Source organism: Tachypleus tridentatus, chromosome 7, assembly GCF_004210375.1.
Source record: "Tachypleus tridentatus isolate NWPU-2018 chromosome 7, ASM421037v1, whole genome shotgun sequence".
Taxonomy (NCBI): domain Eukaryota; kingdom Metazoa; phylum Arthropoda; class Merostomata; order Xiphosura; family Limulidae; genus Tachypleus; species Tachypleus tridentatus.
Genome location: NC_134831.1, coordinates 143407178 through 143426399, shown reverse-complemented (window position 1 = coordinate 143426399; position 19222 = coordinate 143407178). Strand labels below are relative to the sequence as shown.

The 19222-nt window shown below is 35.0% G+C and overlaps 1 protein-coding gene across 1 annotated transcript; it reads left to right on the top strand.

Moving 5' to 3' along the window:
- The first annotated feature begins 5483 nt into the window (after positions 1-5483).
- LOC143256795 (four-jointed box protein 1-like) lies at positions 5484-11319 on the top strand. Its single transcript, XM_076514479.1, has one exon. The coding sequence runs from the start codon at positions 6505-6507 to the stop codon at positions 8386-8388; it is 1884 nt and encodes a 627-aa protein (XP_076370594.1). The 5' UTR covers positions 5484-6504; the 3' UTR covers positions 8389-11319.
- The last annotated feature ends 7903 nt before the right edge of the window (positions 11320-19222 follow it).

Below are 19222 nucleotides of genomic sequence, written 5' to 3'. Positions count from 1 at the left end.
CTCCCCCACTTTTGATTTGTCTCCTACACTTCTGTATATTAACGTGCAAGCCAACGTAGTTTTGATTTTGTTGAAATACGTAAAATATTTCTTCTACAGTTAATACCGTTTCTATTATTTTTTTAGAAAAATAATCCGTGTAAAATTAAATTACGTTTACCAAACATTTATTTCTGACACAACCTGCTGTATCTCTTTCTTAATACTTTATGGTGTAGAACAATTTAAGAATGTGATTTTTATGGCGTGTATATAACAGAGAAAAAGCTGTTTGTGACATGCCTCGAATACGCAAAGAGTAGTCTTAGGGTAATTGGAAGACCTTTCACCTCCTCCGCTCATAGCCTTGCCTTCCCCACCTTCGTTTGGAATTCTGTTAAGGAATATGATCTGTAGTGTCATTCGCTACGATTTGGCTGTTGTCAGACACTTTGGCAGCATGCCAGAAAAATGATCGCAACCTTTTGTTCATTTTTCGACAAATGGTTTAGTGTGCGTGTCCAGGCTAAACTTCTAAACTGGCTCTTGGCAGTTCTGCAAATCTTTCACACACGCATATAACCCAATTACTTTCAAGTATGAAAACAAAGAAAATTATGAATACTAAATGACGAAAAACAAATTACAGTAATTAGTTGATCTTATGGTAGAAGTTCTATGTAATTTATTTCTTATTGTTGGGATTCGTGATCTGTTCAGTCAACAACTTTAAACAGTATTGTGCCCGAAACAAACTCCGGTTTTATTGATGTACAGATCAACAGAACAAAAGATTAACGGTGTAGTTTAAAAGTACAAAATGGTGTTGTTATTGATTTCTATTTTGGACATTTGGAAGTACTCGAAAACTTTTGATTTGGTAAAGTCTGACACAGAACCTTCTTAAATTAATTCTTATTCAGAATATTTGAAAGATGAAGTTGTTACATTTTAAAAACTATTTGATGGCTGTTAACAATATCTGTTTAGGAAACTTTGTCTAATGGTATGAGTTACTCTTATAATTACGTTTCCGCGCGATTTCATTAGACGCAAATCTTTTTTGTAGTGCCCTCAGGCAAAGATATGTGATGTACATTTTCGACTAAGATATTCTTTATATTCTCTGTTACGTATTGTAATTAATCTCAGACGAGTGTCGGATTTATTATGTTGCGTACTTTACACATTACGATTCCAATAGCCAGAACTTTGAACTTGAATTTAGAAGTTAAATGAAAGTCAAGATGTATCAAATTTATGATATTTGACAAGACTGATATACACAATTTTCTTTTTTAATACAAATAATAATACAATTGTTAATAACGGTTATTACAGGAAATTGCTTATATACAAGTGTTTTACAAACAAAACTCGGTCTTCTATCTGGTCTAAAACTGTATTTTTATCGACGGTCTAGGTTCATAACAAACAAATTAATTCTGAGTTGATGCTGTTACGTTTCGCCAAAGCTAGCGCTGTATTTTCTTGGCTGGTCTCAAACCGCTTACAAGCTGACTTTTTACCGACAAAGGTATTTTATGTCCTTGTAAAAATACTAACGTCCAAAGTTAATTCACTGAACTTGAACGGTTTTCAATGTTTGAAATGTATAAACGTTCATGATCAAATTCTGCAGTTCTTAGATTAATAAGCGTGTACTACAATTATACTTTCCAAGGCTTATAGTATACTAAGTGTAGCTAACCGACAATATTTTATTACTTTCTCTCGGCTAGCTTTTATACAAATCACACGAGATTCTCGAATGTTCAACAATGTTCGAAGACACGCTAGTGTTTTAGTAAACCACATATTATTGATTCTTGCTTTCAAAAACCTGCTACAAATTTAGAGAACAGGCAGAACTTGCTCAATACACATCTAACAATATACATCATATGCGTCAAACTGAAACAAAAGTAGGAATTAATTAAATGTTTAAGAGTAAATTTGTTACAACTCCATTGAATAAAGGTGTTTCTGGTGCTTCTCTCTAATACAGAGATTTATGATGTCTTACCTGGAATTAGAGGTTTATGTTAAGCTCTAAAGTTTTCAGTTTCTCGTCGTAATTCTCCCAATGGAACAGTATACCTCCGCGGACTTACATCGCTAGAAACCGGGTTTCGATACCGGTGTGTAACTTTGTGCTTTATTTCAAACTTCGAGATATTAGACTAGAGGAAAAGCATTTAGTCAAAAGTACTCATCATCAGCTCTTTGGGATACTTTTACCTGACAAATACTGCACTCTCATAACGCACTCACGGTCCCAGGGGAAAAAAGTGTTTATTGTGGCAACGGTCTGCGAACCATAAACTATCGAATTCACACTAATCTCTGGATCACACCCACCACAGTCATATTAGAGTTTCCATATGTATTTGTCTTCGCAATTTTATATATTTCTGTTTGTCCTTATGTTAATAATAGCTAATTTCAAGTGAATAAGCTGAATGGATAATATTGAAATAGCAGTCGCTTAAAAAAAGCAATAACATATAAACACTGCCACAGTTATTTACACACACATACACATATACACAAATATATATTAATACAATCAGTATGTGATCTATTTGTTCAGTATATATTAACAGCAATATATGCATTTTTTATGACGTATTAGTATTTAAATATTGGAATGTTGGTTGATGAAGATACTAAAAAATTAGTGTATCTAAAATTAATCTTTCTATGATTCATTTTCTTACTCGCTAGAAAAGCCAAGCTTTCACTCATGGACACAACGCTAAGACTATGTGTCCATTTTCACAAGATTTATTAGCGTTTGATACAACTAATCATACTAATACACACAGTGAGATAGTTGTTTAGGATATCGTGTTACAGAAGTTAGGCTAATGATTTGTGCAAAACTCAGTCGTTGACAAGCGAGGTTCTCGTGAATAACTACTTATTCATTTCATTACAAAATATGGGTGTCACGAAGGGCCTAAAAATAGTTTACCGCGTCACAAAACCTGATGTTGTGGGTAGTGCGGATTTTATCTAAATCTAATATGGACAACTTTAGGATCTTCTGTATGCTCTTACATTTATTGTTCTTATTAAGCTATCTAATGAGATTGGGCAGAACGTGGTCTCAAGATTAAAATGTCGGACTATGAACCAGATAGAACATTGTTTGTGTTCCATTGTTTTCATAATCGCTTTAGCACTCACTCTGGGACGAAGATTTTGAGAGAAGAATGACGAACAAGTCTAATTTATTCGATTAAAGTAGTCTAAGAATTCGCAGTCAGAATTTTTTACTAGTTCTTGCCTTTCCTATAGTCTATCATTTCAAAATTAGGGATGGGTAACACAAATACGTTTTATGTGACTTGGCATAAACATCTGAAAAACACACACACAAAGAAACAAACAAGAGTAATTATATGTTAGTTCCTCCCGTATTAACATTACGCAATCTATTCTTATGTTTGAACCATAAAGTGTGTTTGGGCAGATTTTAAAATAACGTTACTATACTTGGAGAACGTTTTATGAGGGTAGTGTAAGTCGTTGATTCGAATTAATTCAGTTTTATACTATTACCTTAAAACAAAGCTTTTCGCCTTATACACAAGTTTGTCTCTATCATAAAGTCAGTGGTAATTTAGGCAACTCGTAATAATTGATCAAAATTCAAGAATAAAAAAATAAAGTGTTTCCATTTTCTGATTAATTTGTTTCAATGTAGTAAAGCTATGTTTTTCTATGAAGAAACAAAATTATGAACATCTTATTTTCAGGCTATGTTAAACAAGAAGAAAGGTATTCTCCATTTTGTAGTTCAATAAAGACCTTTGTAGAATAAGATACTTCACGTAGCGCTGAGTTACTTACTTTTATATAGAAAGATAGATATTATTTATAAGTGACTTTTCATTTTACTCACAGTTATACGCTTTTAAATATGAGTAAATAAATATGTGAAATAGACTAATTTCAAAGTGTATCTTTTTACGTGTAAGTGTAAACTGCTGTCCAAGAGATCTTCATATGTTGACACAAATAATTTGTTGAAAGGCTTAAACAGGTAACGAACCCCTAGAACACTCATTTCAAAAAATCATGAACCAAACATGAATACACATTTCATTAATGAGGTGAATTATTCGGGCAAAAACAATGGAGCTTCAGCTGACAATATAATAAAAATCTACAAAATGTATGTATGTTAAGTAATTAAATATGCATGCATGTACGGTAAGGACAAACATAGCTCAAAATCACATCATTAAACCACAAAAAATACAAAATTCATTACTCACTACACCTTTCATAGTACCTAAATCCACTTCACCAAATTTTATGTACAATTATACAAATATGCAAACTACTTCTGATACACCTCTGTATAATTATTTTGCGAGAAATTGGCTTAAAAATGACTTTCAGTGTGAATTAGATCGCTGTTGAATACATGATGAAGATAGCTGTAATTACCTCCAACCAATTAATATGTATATTAAAAATAACAATTTAATAAGGCTACTTTACGCTATGCTAAGAAACTTACGTTAATTTTAAACTGATAAGACACTATTGATAGAGTATTTTGTGCAAATGTTCTCGATAAGTGTTGAAGCCAATGTGACGTAATAAAAGTTTTGTTTTTTGAATTTCGCGCAAACCTACATGAGGGCTATCTGCGCTGGCCGTCCCTAATTTTGCAGTGTAAGACTAGAGGGAAGGCAGCTAGTCATCACCACTCACCGCCAACACTTGGGCTATTCTTTTACCAACGAATAGTGGGATTGACCGTCACATTATAACGTCCCCACGGCTGAAAGGGCGAGCATGTTTGGTGCGACGGGGATTCGAACCCGCGCCTCCCCAGATCACGAGTCGAACGCCTTAACTCACCTGGCCATGCCGGGCCATAACGTAATAAATACAAGGTAGTACTGTTCGCCATGTGCTGGATTCTGCAACATAGAATAAAGAGAAAATTAATATCAATGTTAATACCTACAAGAGCATTACTCTGAAATGGCTCAGGGAACGTGCAAGAGACCTTAACCCTCATGTAGTATTTAAATTTATATTCTGAAAAAAACTAACATTTATCAGGGGGGGAGAAGGTCATTTGCATACTTAACATCCAGCAGTTCCTTTAAATATGGTTTATCAGATTTACTAAATGTCTGTAGTTTATAACCATGTCTTTTAAAACCATAAGAATTTAGACTGACAGTCTTCATTCAGACATTCATTTAAAGGGTATGCTACTTCTGTCGATCCCTACGGCAAAGTAGGAAAAAAGGTAACTGGGAGTCAGCAGGCATAATCTTAACAGTGACCAACTCCTGTCTCTGTTGCGTGGGTGGCAAAACAAAGTAATTTTACTTTTTGTTACAACAGACCGTTAAACAAACTATTCTTTTAGAAATGATTTCGACATGTAAGCCTCGTTTCCGTAAATGACGTCATCTAAGGGTATGGTTTTTAGTCTCCTGTCCCAGAAGCGAGTTTCTCTTCGGCCGAAATGCGCATTGATTCACTTAGTTATCTACCGCGCACGGTGTTCGTCTGCTCGACGCAGCGAAGGCCTCACAAGCCAACTACTTAGCTACTTGAGATGTCTTTCGTTTGCGTTCTCATAGAGTATTCGAAAAGTAGCTGAGGTGATATTAGAAGAAAAAAAAATGTTTTATAGGATTTAATTTAGACGATTTACTGTTTGTTAAAAAAAGTACGGTAACGTTTATTACCGGCGAAAGAATCTGCATATAAATATGCTTCACCTCAGAGTACATGCATGTTTACTAGGAGTTGCGCCATTTTCTTTCCTTTTCGGGTGATTAGTGGGAGACCAGGATCAGAGCCGAGGCTTAAAACACCAGGTGAGCACTGCGGAGATTTTCAGTTCCTGTGGTGCCAAGGCTTGCTATTGGAGGAATGCAAAGTAGGGGGGAAAGGGGAAAGAAAGTAAAAGCCACAGAAGAGGAACGACATTGAGCCTTGCGTTATTTAGCCTACTTGTTAACGCCGCTTCACAAAAATACTCATTAGTTTGGAAACAAGTAACGTTTACAAAACTAAACTGTGAGAATCATACCAACATTGACGCCACCAGTCTACTGGAATATTCAGTTAAAGTGGTTTCTGACTGTTAGATGTGGACAGTCAGTTTGCAGTATACAAATGCTGTTACGCATACGTTTTTGTCTTTACCGTCTCTGTTATAACGGAATGATCATATTCATTTACAAAGTCGCTTACTCAGTCACTGTTCTTGCACACAATATAAATTATCAGTTGATACAGTATGTTAAAACAGTGTTCTAATGTTAATTGTGTTTGGCCTGATAGATGAAAACGTATAGTCTATGATAAAAAGTGAGACTCCAAGGGTCAATACTTTAATAGTCTTGAGTATAAACTATCACGCAAGCAGAATCGGTAATTAATGTACCTGTGCGCTAAGAAATCAAGTAGCAAGAAGTGCAGGTATTATAAAACTAATTATTAACATTTTTAAATGTTTATAAACTACCGGTGTATAAAATGGTGGACGAACTACTTAAACTGACCATGACTAACGGTCCTGGATCAGTAAGCGTAGGCTTTTGCCAACTGTCCCGTAATGTGTGCTTGGCTTCAACTGGTATTGCTTTTACAATAGGAATATTATGTGGAGTTCTGCTACCGGATTATGTGTTGAAATCATCCCAAGATTTAAGATTTGAGGCATTTCGCAAAGAAAACCAGCAGAACCGATTCACTAGCGTCGTAAAACCTGTTACATGGAGTTCATCTCTAACCCAAGCATCGGCAATTGTTCTTAATTCCAGATCGATTAAAACTGAAGAAATTCGAAAACTTCAAGAAGTTCCTAACCATGAAGTGCATGTCCAACGAAGCTTCAGTTGGTCGAAGGAAAGGTATGCTTTAAAAGAAGACACGCTAACAACGAATCGCCTGACATTGACGAATGATTTTATACAGCAAGGTCAAAATATTAATAACAGTGAAGAAACATCGACTCCGATTGAACTAACGTCATCGTCCTATGTAGATTTTTCTCCAGAGTCCCGCAAAACCGATAAAAATTCAGGGGAACTTCAACGTAGAGAAGTGAGTGTGGAAACTAGCAGTATTCTTAGGTTGGATCTAAGCCAAAAGTTCAATAAAATCATGGTGGAGGCTGCGAACAATGAAATAAGAGGCTCACTCCTCACGGAAGACCACCTCGTTAACAATGGTAGGGCCGCTACTACCTCTTCATCCGGGCTTAGTCACCGTTGGCTCCCTGCGGCGAACTTGAAGATGCCGGGGCACTTTGTACGCCTGAAAAGCACCAAAAGCTCCCCGATTTCTGGAGTCAACTACAGGAACAACAATATCAAAAGTCTTCCCAAAACACCGTCCAGATTTCCGATATTCTCTTCCCTTGAGAATCAGTGGCTCTTCAAAAACGTTGCGAAGCTAGCTTTTCGAGAAACGGATAACATAGTAAACGGAATATATTGGACAGAAGAAGTAGAAAGACTTATTCCTGATGGCTTCGTGAAAAATATAGACAGCTGGCGTTGGTTCGTTAATAAAACAAAAATTGCAAAAATCTCGAAAGGTTGTGGTAGAATGCAAAACAGGTTAATTACGTTTGATAATGGAAAACAGTCGTGTTGTCGATATAGGCAGAACAATGATCAAATCCAGGGTGAAATTTTTTCATTCTACTTAAGTAGACTTTTGAACATCGGAAACTTACCGCCTTCTGTGCTAGCTGTCATCAGAGGCCGAGAGTGGCAGTGGGAGCACGTACAATCTCAGCTTTACTTAGCCCAGTGGAACAATGAGAGGCCACTTGTGTTAACGATGTTTGTGGACAAGCTGATTCCCGCCTATATCCCTCGTGCCTTTCGCACCAAAGATCGACGGCTTCATCCTGAAGATCTGTTCAATAAAACTTTGGTTGAACTTGTGGAGCTTGCTCAATGGTCAGACTTAATCGTTTTTGATTACTTGACAGCGAACCTTGATCGTGTAGTAAACAACATGTTTAACGAGCAGTGGAATTCTGAGATGATGAATTCACCAACACACAACCTCGCTAAACACAAAGAGTCCGGATTACTCGTATTCTTCGACAACGAATCAGGACTTCTTCATGGTTATCGTCTGCTAGACAAATATGAACACTTTCATCGTTCACTAATAAATTCTCTATGTGTTTTCCGTAAACGGACCGCAGACGCTATTGCAAAAATGCATAGAACTAAAAACATTTCTGTAATTCTAAAACAAGCCTTTGTAAAACATGATCCCGGTATGAACGACTGGTTACCATTTCTGCCTGAGCGCAGTTTAAAAATATTAAAAACTAGAATTGATACCGTGTACAGTCAAATACGACAGTGTGAAGCAAGGTTCAGTCGTGAAGGTTAACAGATCTGGAAGAAAGTCGTTCGATAATAAATGGCATGTCAAATTCAAACACAGTAACAAATGAGTTAATTTGTTATATTTCATGCAAAGAAAGCAATTCCATTCAGTAAAGATTCTGAAATCATAGCCGACTAGTGTCTTTACACATTTGAGTGTATCGCATGAGTCATCTCAGATTAGGAATCGTAAGCTCGAAACTAAGTGGGGCTATTTGGCTGATGGTGGTATTGCAGTTATTCCATCTGTTGAAACAGAACAGTATTTCTTCTTTCTGTGTTTGTGATACAATACCCCCAAAGAATGACTCTACATAGCGAACTATCTGCTGGTTCATCTTAAAGGTAAGGGGGAGAAGAGCTGGTTCATTCTTGGAGGAAGCAGAAGGAAGTGTTTATTTTCTGTTAAGGCATATAAAGCTACACTTTACGTTTGTGTTTTGAAGAAAACTCACTATTTCTAGGAAAAATATTTAAAAAAATCTATGTCTATATGTCGTATTCTGTTAAGATAATAAATCAAAGATCTTATTTTAAATATTTTTGAGCCAAATATTCTGAAACATTATTTAAAAAAAAAAAAAGAAATTTAACTGTCTTTCGACCGCAAGCTCGTTCTGCAGTAAACGTGGTAAGTTTCGGAGTTTAATGTTGTTTATTGTTTGTATACTGTTATTAAATTTGCCATTATGTACAAACAACTGCGTAACTTGTCTAAAATTTGGCATATATATATATACAAAAGTGGAAAAGTCATGTTCGAGTTTACTCATTTTAATCTGGCAACTTATATTTATAAAGAAATGGTTGTAAATAGCAGTGTTAAGCAATTTAAAAACAAAACAAAACAGTATCTGTTATGGATTAAAAACATTTATTGTTGTCAAAATAGCTGCTTTTCATATTTTTGTTCTTCGCTTATATTATCACATAGTATTAAATGCATACTTAACATAAATGTGATGTTAATCGACCATTATAAATCTTAACAATGATCTAATAAATAAATAAAAAAGCATCTTCCTATAGATGTGTTGAGGGTTGAATCCAGTTTTAAAGCATTTCATTGTTTAATATCTGCATAATTTTGTTATTCAACCAATCCAAAATAGCCATGATGTTGTGTGACTTTCCAGTCAACTCTATCTCTCGTATGTTATTATTAATATTTCGTTTAATAAAGTTAAATCAGTTGTCATCAGAACTGACAGCTTATCTTATCAATTAGCTTGGCTCATAAGAACTCCAATTCTCAGTTCCTTACATTTCAGGGTTTGTAATCCGTTCATATCTTGGCTATTATAATTCCCAAAACCTTAGAAGGAAAAGTAATGTTTGGATATAGAATATATTTATTATTACCAATTAAATAGTTTTTACGAGAAGTTCTAATTTAGTTTTTTTAATAAACAAATTAAGATATCAACATTATCTGATTTACCTTATCACTCCCTATCTCTGTAGGATTCATATAACTTTATAGAAAATAAGAAAAAGCAAACAAACAAATAAGACGAATATATGTCCACACCATCTGGTGAACAGGCGTGCTTTGTTCAGTTTGTAATATATTCCACACTTATTTGTTAATGTTAAAGGTACATCTTTAACAAATGTAGATTGCGGAAAACTATTTTTGTGAAATGATTGGGCTGAACTGTTGTAACAATCATACTTCTACTACATACAACTGTTTTAAAGTTTAGCCAGTTTAATTTTGGTGACAGATGGTTCTATGTAACAACGTTTCCTTCAGATATATTAAATTTTTGTCTAATTGCTTTTAACATGATAATTATTTTTGTCAGTCATAGATGTATGTAGATTATATAATCTAATATAATATAATTTTACTAGTATACTAACATGCATTATAGATGACTTTATACATTCAAATTGACACTAAAGTTTTATAGTTTAAAAAAGCAGGATTAATTTCACTTTAACTTCAACTAATAGCGTTTAATTCGTGAGTTTCCCTCAAAGATGTAAACAAAGCTATGTGGAAATACTGTGTAAAACCAAATTACATCGATAAGTTTAAATTACATATTTGTTGGATACTTGACAATGTAATCTTAGGCAGTGCTAAAATTCTGGAATTGGATATTAAGTCGGCTTTAAGATTTAACTCGAAGAATGTTACATTTAACAACGAGAAGCTTAAATAGAAATATCTTTTAAATACTATAAAATTGTGTATTTTTATATTACACGTAAAGCATGGGTTTGACATTGTCTCCGTTCTTATTTTCAAAATGATGCACTAATTATAATATAAAAATTCAAGAGCTGGGTGTGGCCAAGGGGTAGTGTGTTCGGTCTTTGAATCCGAGGGTACTTAGTTCACGGCAGTGCCGCCGAAAAAACATGCTCCGAACTTTGGGAATTTGAATGCTCTGTAAGTGATGATCATACCCAAGTATTCCAACATACAAGAACACTTCAAGAGTTGGCGGTGGAAGTTGTTGAAAAACTTCCATTCTTCTTGGTGTTCAATTTAAAATTAAAGGGTGGATAGATTTGAATATGTCTTTTTTTGTAACTTTGCGCGAAGATCTAAAACGAACAAACATGAACCTCAAAACTTATCTTGTAGCTGTTTATCTTTCAGCATTTTTCATATTTTATTCAGAATTTTTTTTGTAATCAAGCACAAAGCTGCTCAATAGGTTTTCTATGCTCTGCTCTCCACGGGTACCGAAACTCAGTTTCTAGCGTTATAAATCAGCAGATGTATCACGGTGCCACTGAGGAAAATTTTATCATGTTTCTGTACCTATGGAGCAGCAGACTTTATGAATAATTCAGTTAAATTTGTTATGAAAATCAGATTAACATCTGATTAACTGTATTAACCACTATATAGTGTTTGTTGCTATTGATTCTTTTTAGAATCATTTTTTATTTAGTAAATAAAAAATAGTTATAAAAACGTTGTTATTATTCTTCCTAATATAACATCAATAAAAATGGATCAGTAGAAAACAAAGATAAATAACTGCAAGTGGAACAAAAAATTGTGTTTATTTGTCAAGTTTCTTGACGATTTTGTTTGAAAGGATATGAATACAAATTTGAAGTTAAAAGACATGACATCAATATTTACCATGTTTGCTCGAAATTGGAATGTGTTGTTTATTTTGTTTATTTATTCTGTATTGTGAAAATACAGAATTTTTTTTCTGTTAAATGGTTAATTATTGTGTATTATTTCCCTTAAATATCGTGAGAATATTAGTTAAAAAAGAATAGGTTCAAAGACCCAGCAGGGTCAGGTGGGTTAAGGCGTTCGACTCGTAATCGCAGGGTCGCAGGTTCGAATCCCCGTCCCACCAAACATGCTCGCCCTTTCAGCCGTGGGGGCGTTATAATGTTACGGCCAATCCCACTATCTTTGGGTAAAAGAGTCGTCCAAAAGTTAGGTGGTGATGACTAGCTGCCTTCCCTCTAGCCTTACACTGCTAAATTAGGGACGGCTAGCACAAATAGACCTCACGTCGCTTTGCGCGAAATTCAAATACAAAAACAAACATATGTTCAACATAGTATACAAGTTCGTTTATACTTCTATACGAATATTAAATTGAAGTTTACGCTTTGTTTTCTTTTACTATTATAGATGACCTTATAAAATGTCATTGTACCTTCTTGAATAAGTTCTAAAAGATTGATTGCCATATGCTAGCGTTCAGTAAATTTTATAAGAAAACTAGGAAACTTAACAGTGCCTATATTTCTAAGTTCTGAACAATAATCGAGAAACCTCATTGTCACATGTCCTAATTTCTAAAAGAATGTATCGTTATTTTTAAGAAATTTTATACACAAATCACAAACTCTAATTTGGAAGTGATATCTGAAACAAGCAAAAGTACCCATCCCCAGTGACGAGAACAAATTATTTTAATCTATCAACTTAAATTAGTTCATAAACTTTAGAAAGGTTAATTGCGTTACACTCTTGATTTCACTCAGACCCAAAGCTCCAAGCTGCTTATATCACTTACCACAAAACGTTATAATTAAACATTTCAGTCATGCTTAACATGAACAATAATATACGATACATTTACATTCTTATTCTATAAGTTACGTTACATTCTGAAATGTTATTGATTTAGTTATCAATTCCTAATAGTTTAATGTAGAATGTTCTTCTTGCGAAGTAAAATTTGACTGCCACATTATTCATGCCTGTTCTCCCATCATATTACCCTTTTGTGGTACAGCTGATACCCGTGGGGGGCATAGCACAGATAGACCTTTATGTAGTCTTGCACTTAATAAAAAATAACAACAACAACAGCTCCTGTCATTTCAAATGTAAATTTTAGCTTTGCATGCGTGCGCAGATTTTTAAACGACAGACAGACGAACAGACAAAGCTGTTCATAATATATAGAAGATATTTGTTTGTTTGTTTTTGAATTTCGTGCAAAGCTACTTGAGGACTATCTACGCTAGCCGTCCCTAATTTAGCAGTGTAAGACTAGAGGGAAGGCAGCTAGCCATCACCAACCACCGCCAACTGTTGGGCTACTCTTTTAACCAACGAATAGTGGGATTGACTATCACATTATACGCCCACACAGCTGAAAGGACAAGCATATTTGGTGCGACCGGGATTCGAACCCGCGACCCTCGGATTACGAGTCGAACGCCTCAACACGCTTGGCCATGCCAGGCCTATATAAGATATAGAACCAGTTCATTGGTAAATGATTTATATTAAAATCAGAAAACTCTATACTAACTTTTGAAAGATTATAGTGAACTACTATTAGATATTATAAGTTAACATTTGGAAACTTCATATTTTTTTCTACCATTTGGAAGATTTCACTGCTTTTGCAAATGGCTTCAAATATAAATAAATTCCCAATGTATTTGCCCTAGCTTCTGCCTGTTTATCAACATTTTAGGTAAATTTCATCGGTAATATTACAAACTAGAAAGGGTACCCGGCACTTATAAACGGAACGTAGACCACCCCTTCCCCTATTTTGAGTCGTAATACCAAAAATGTTCGTATACTGCAAAGATATTTATGCGATGTGTAACATTAAACGTAGCTATTGTTCGGCGTCGACTTCACGTGCGTTGCTATCGGCTTCCTTGCTCCAGCTGAGCCAGTCGTTCATTCGTTACATTAAGGCAGTCAAATTGAAATGTCTACTAAATTATAGCTGTTTGTCTGGTTGTTTATCCACTTTGAATTTTATCTTTGGTGTCTTTCTGAGTTATTAGACCAAATTTTATAAAAATTGGTTCGGTCAGTTCCATACAGTAACATACAACACCAAACAGACAGACAACAGTGTTTTATAGGTAAAACATTCATGATCCTCTCATTGTATCAATAATGTCACTGTGGCGGAAAATACCAAGATTTGTTATAGTTAAGAAATATAGAATTTACACATACGTGTTTTAATTCATTCTAAATCTTGTAGATTTTCACGTTCTTAAAAAACAAGAGCTCGCGAAACATTCAAAATAAAGGAAAAATACCATTAAAAGGATACCATTAAAATACAATCTTTAACCTGTCAGAGTATTGAAAACAAATTGCATGGCTAATTTCAAAAACGTCCACTGAAGTTGTATAATATAACAATGAAGGGATTATAACACTAGTTGTTTAAAGTAAGATGCATTGCGCATAATTTCAGTTGTAAACTGTGCAAATAAAATAAAGACGTATGAGCTGTGTGACTAATGTTGATAGTATACGTTTGTGCAATAAAACACTAGCTTTGTCCATTTTACGAGTAAATGGTATTAGTTGTATTATACAATCAAAAGAGGATTACCACTGAGAACAAACAGATAAAAAGGAAAGTAAGGCCACCTATTTCATTTAGTGCTACCTAAAAGCTTATATTTTAGGGCCAATAGTAGGTGCTAAAAAACGTTTCAGTGAATGAAATGTAACTGTGGTCCACTCGTTATGTATCACTGAGTGAATAACCGAGGAAAGGATCACTGTGGGACACTGAACCCCCCTCCAAATTTTGACCTGGTTACGATGTGCCGTTTTGAATGGGGAGTGAAACTTTTGTGTAATTAACCGGAGAAAAGTTGTTGTTCCAAATTTTAATTCAACAGTACTAGTTAACATAACACAGCAAATTGAGTGCCCACAATCGTCGTACCCCCAAGAAATTCTAATTTGTCACCCCGCCTATGTTTCAACTAATATCTTTCGTTTGGGTTTTTGAAATATAAATCACAAACCCTTGTTTAAATTGAATTTAAGTTCAGATGTTTTAACGAAATATTAACAGTTACTCTTATAAAACACTTTAAACAAGCTCAATTCAAAGAAGGAACTTTTGTTTCTATTATAAGTATACATGCATGTATAAATGTATATATACATGCTCACACAAATGATCTGTATATATTCTGCGTTTGTCTGACCATGCATAATTACTTAAAACTTGAACATGACATTTTAATATAAGTTTTTCTTTCGTATTACGACGATCCTCCACTGAAAACAACTATTCCTTTTCTGTTTTTATGGGCATTAAAAGCGTCTCGTTTGAGACACTGCTGACTCTTACGTGTTAAATAATGGACGTTAATCATTTAAGAAGCAGCTAACATTTGCATAATCCTGGAGTTAAACACGACGTGTCATATAAAGTGGCGAAGTAAGTAACTGTCAATAAAGTTGGTTATTTACTGATATTTCAAGTGACTCTTATATACATTACATTTTCAAACTAGATGCGTCAGTTGAAGACATATGTTGGTTATAAAGCATTTCAATATTCATTCTAAATAATTGATATCAGCTATATACGATTAAGTATTGTAACGGAAACTGATTTGTTGTATAATTACATGCATATATTATATGTGTGTTTGGATACGTATATTTGTGTTTATATATATGTAGTTGTTTAACGTATACAGTTTTGATTTATTTCTAAAAACACTACAGAATTTAACGTGCTTCCTTCGTTTATTTATTACAAATAAATATATGCATAACTCTCAAAAGATGATCAACTCCTTTATGTTAATCAGTTGGCACTCACTTCACGTAAAATATTTGAGTCAATTACTTGAGTTATACTCTGCTGATTTTGTTCAAAGATAAGTTAAAACATTCTCTATTTTTTGTAACTAGTAGGCGATAGTACGTTTGGTTTGAGTTGAATTTTGCGCAAAGCTACACGAGAGCTATCTGCGCTAGTCGTCCATGATTTAGCAGTGTAAGACTAAAGGGAAGGCAGCTAGTCATTCCCACCCACCGCCAACTCTTGGGATACTCTTTTACTAACGAAGATTGGGGTTTACCGTAACATTATAACAACTCCACGGCTGAAAGGGCGAGCATGTTTGGTGTGACGGGAATTCGAACCCGCGACCTTCGGATTACGAGTCGAGTGCCTTAACCACCTGGTCATGTCAGGCTTGTTTGTTTGTTTGTTTGTTGTGGAATTTCGCACAAAGCTACTCGAGGACTATCTGTGCTAGCCGTCCCTAATTTAGCAGTGTAAGACTAGAGGGAAGGCAGCTAGTCATCACCACCCACCGCCAACTTTTGGGCTACTCTTTTACCAACGAATAGTAGGATTGACCGTCACATTATACACCCCCACGGCTGGGAGGGCGAGCATGTTTAGCGCGACGCGGGCGCGAACCCGCGACCCTCAGATTACGAGTCGCACGCCTTATGCGCTTGGCCATGCTAGGCCACATGCCAGGCCGATAGTAAGTTAGGGAATAAGATTTCACCTCAAAATTATTCGTTTGTTTTTACGTCATTCACTTCCAATAGCGTCCATATCTTGTATCATACTGAGTATTTTTATGTTTTTATTTATTACAAAACTCACTATAAAGAACTGACCAAAACAATTTGTTTAAAATAGTCATTTTATATGCAAAATACATGAACAACTCTCAAAATATTACTTGAATTAAATGTAATATTGACGGTGTTTCTGACGAGATTTATTTTTATTCGCATGTTATTCGTGCTATTAACCAGAGAGCAGCGACCACTAAGTTACAGCTTTCCCAAACCTATAACTACTAACAAGAGGGCAGAGACCCCTAGGACTTAGGTATGGTGGTCCCGAAGTTTTAACTACTAACAAGAGGGCAGACACCCCTAGAATTTGGATATATCTCTCCTGAAGGTTTGGCTACTAGCCAGAAGGAGTGTAGCCAGGCAGCATTTCCCACTGTGACAATGGTTCTGCGAACAGAATAAAAATATTGACTGTCACTTCAGTAACGTGTACAGAGCTAAAAGTAAGGAGGACACTCAGCAAAATCTCTTCATTAGCTACGAATCATTCCTTCAACTGCTTTACACAGTAATCACTACACCAGGACCGACCAAACAGCTTATAAAATCGTTTTTGAAAAGTCAGTACGGTTTGGTTTGTTTTGAATTTCACGCAAAGCTACACAAGGGCTATCTGCGCTAGCCGTCCCTAATTTAGCAGTGTAAGAGAAGAGAGAAGACAGCTTAGTCATCATCACCTACTGCCAACTCATGCGCTACTCTTTCTACCAACGGATAGTGGGATTACGGTCGCTTTATAACGCCCTCACGGTTGAAAAGGCGAGCATGTTTTGTGCGACGGAAATTCGAACCCCTGATCCTCAGATTACGAGTCGAGTGTTTTAACCACCTGGCTATGCCGGGCCGAGCCAATATGGACCCCATCAATAATTTTAAGGTTAATATTTCAAGCAGATATACGGAGTAGTAAGTCGAAAATGAATAAGATATGCACATTTAGTGTATTAGAATACAATCTAACGTATTATAAGCCAGTTCGTAGTGGGAACAAAAATTATATTTCATATCTTTGCTTTCATATGGTGCCTCAATTGCGTACGTTTACTTATATCTTGAGTGCGTTTTCACGTGCCCTGAAGTAAACTTAAGCCCAAAACTGTATTTTTCAGTGAGGTTTATAGTTGAGAAATATCAGTGTGGTTGTCTTTGGAATGTAAAATATATTTGATAAATGAATGTGTAACTAGTTGTGTGTGTGTGTGTTTTCATATAGGAAAGCCACATCGGGCTATCTGCTGAGTCCACCGAGGGGAATCGAACCTCTACTTTTAGAGTTATAAATCCGAAGACATAACGTTATACCAGCGGGTGACAAAATATAGTGTATGTAAAGTGTTTGTCTTATAGCAAAGTCACATTGGACTATTTGCTGAGTTCACTGAGTGGAATCGAATCTCTGATCTTAAGCGTTGTCAATCCCTAGGCTTACAGCTGTACCAGCGGGAGACTTTAAGGTAGAGCTGTTTACTAATTTTATTATGTAACAAAAACTAATTTTTTAATGTGTTGTGTTAACATGTGATGATGCTTTTTTTTTTATTACAGCGGCTACTATCTTTTAGGCCCTACATGGTCAGGTGGTTAAGGCACTCGACTCGTAATCTGAGGGTCGCGGGCTCGAATCCCCGTCGTACCAAAGATGCTCACCATTTCAGCCGTAGGGGCATTATAATGTGACAGTCAATCCCACTATTCGTTAGTAAAAGAGTAGCCCATGAATTGATGGTGGGTGGTGATGACTAGCTGCTTTCCCTCTTGTCTTACACTGCTAAATTAGGAACGGCTAGCGCAGGTAACTTTCGTGTAGCTTAGCGCGAAATTAAAAAAGAAAACAAACAATACTATATTTAATATTTCTTTTGTACTATATGCTTATTAAATTACCGAACATTTATTGATATTCGAGTTACTAAACTTCCTTTGATTTTAATGACTCTTTTATCATATTGTATAAACGTACAATTTTTTTCTTTTGATATATTATGAACTTTACAATAAAAGAAAAGTGAAACACAACCTTGAAACAGAAAAAAACAAGAATTATATAACAACGTTTCTAACTCTGCCTTTCATTAGGTATAATTTTGTACCACACATGACGAAGAGCAGCTGCTCGAAACGTCGCTGAATAAAATAAAATTTATTTTTATTTCGACATTTTATTTTATTGCACCTTCATGATATGTTTCACATTAGAACTCTGAAAATATGAGAAGACCTTTTAATAATAGTAACAGTATGATAACTACACACAAAATGAGCTACAAGTCACGGATAGATTCAAATTATAAAGCTATTTACCATTGTATACACAGCATTACTGTACAAAACAACCTGTGTTGTAATCTTGCGCCGGTTATGGAACGTTAAACTTTTCACGAATGTGATTGTCAAATAGCCATTTAAAATCCATTTTTTTACTTCTGAAGATAAAGAGATTAGACAAACAAACAGTGACGTGTAAATATAACAGTAGTGGCTTGGCGTCTCTGCAGACAACCGAAGCTAATACTGTTAAAGAGAGAACGATGAAAAAGTTGTTCTAAAAGTGTTTATTTTTCTGCTTTTGATATTCAGGCCAGACTGAATAGTTATCATTGTCCTAAGATTTTTAACTGCTTTTATTCATCACTTGGTGGTTGATAAATATTTTGTTCTGTTAGGGCCAATGGTTCTTACAAATGTTTGACATTTATCCAACATCAGGAATTGCTGGCGATAAAGCTGAATTCACCATAGGCAAATTGTTTTAAAAAGTTAATTTTAAACTGAAAGATTTAATAGACAAAATATAGCGTAAATACGAATAAATACAGTTTGAAATTCATTCAAAAAGGAAGCTTTTTTTTTTCAAATATAAATACTTCAAAGAAAAAATAATTTTTCAGATATATGTTTTGTCAACACTTTTCTCAATTTTAGAAAAATAAAATTTACTAACACTATAAAATGATAAGATTGGATTTGCTGAATTAGATCGTACTACTATACAAAGACTAAGTAA

Coding starts and splice junctions, on each gene's coding strand:
- LOC143256795 (XM_076514479.1), top strand. CDS start 6,505: ATGGTGGACGAACTACTTAAACTGACCATGACTAACGGTCCTGGATCA.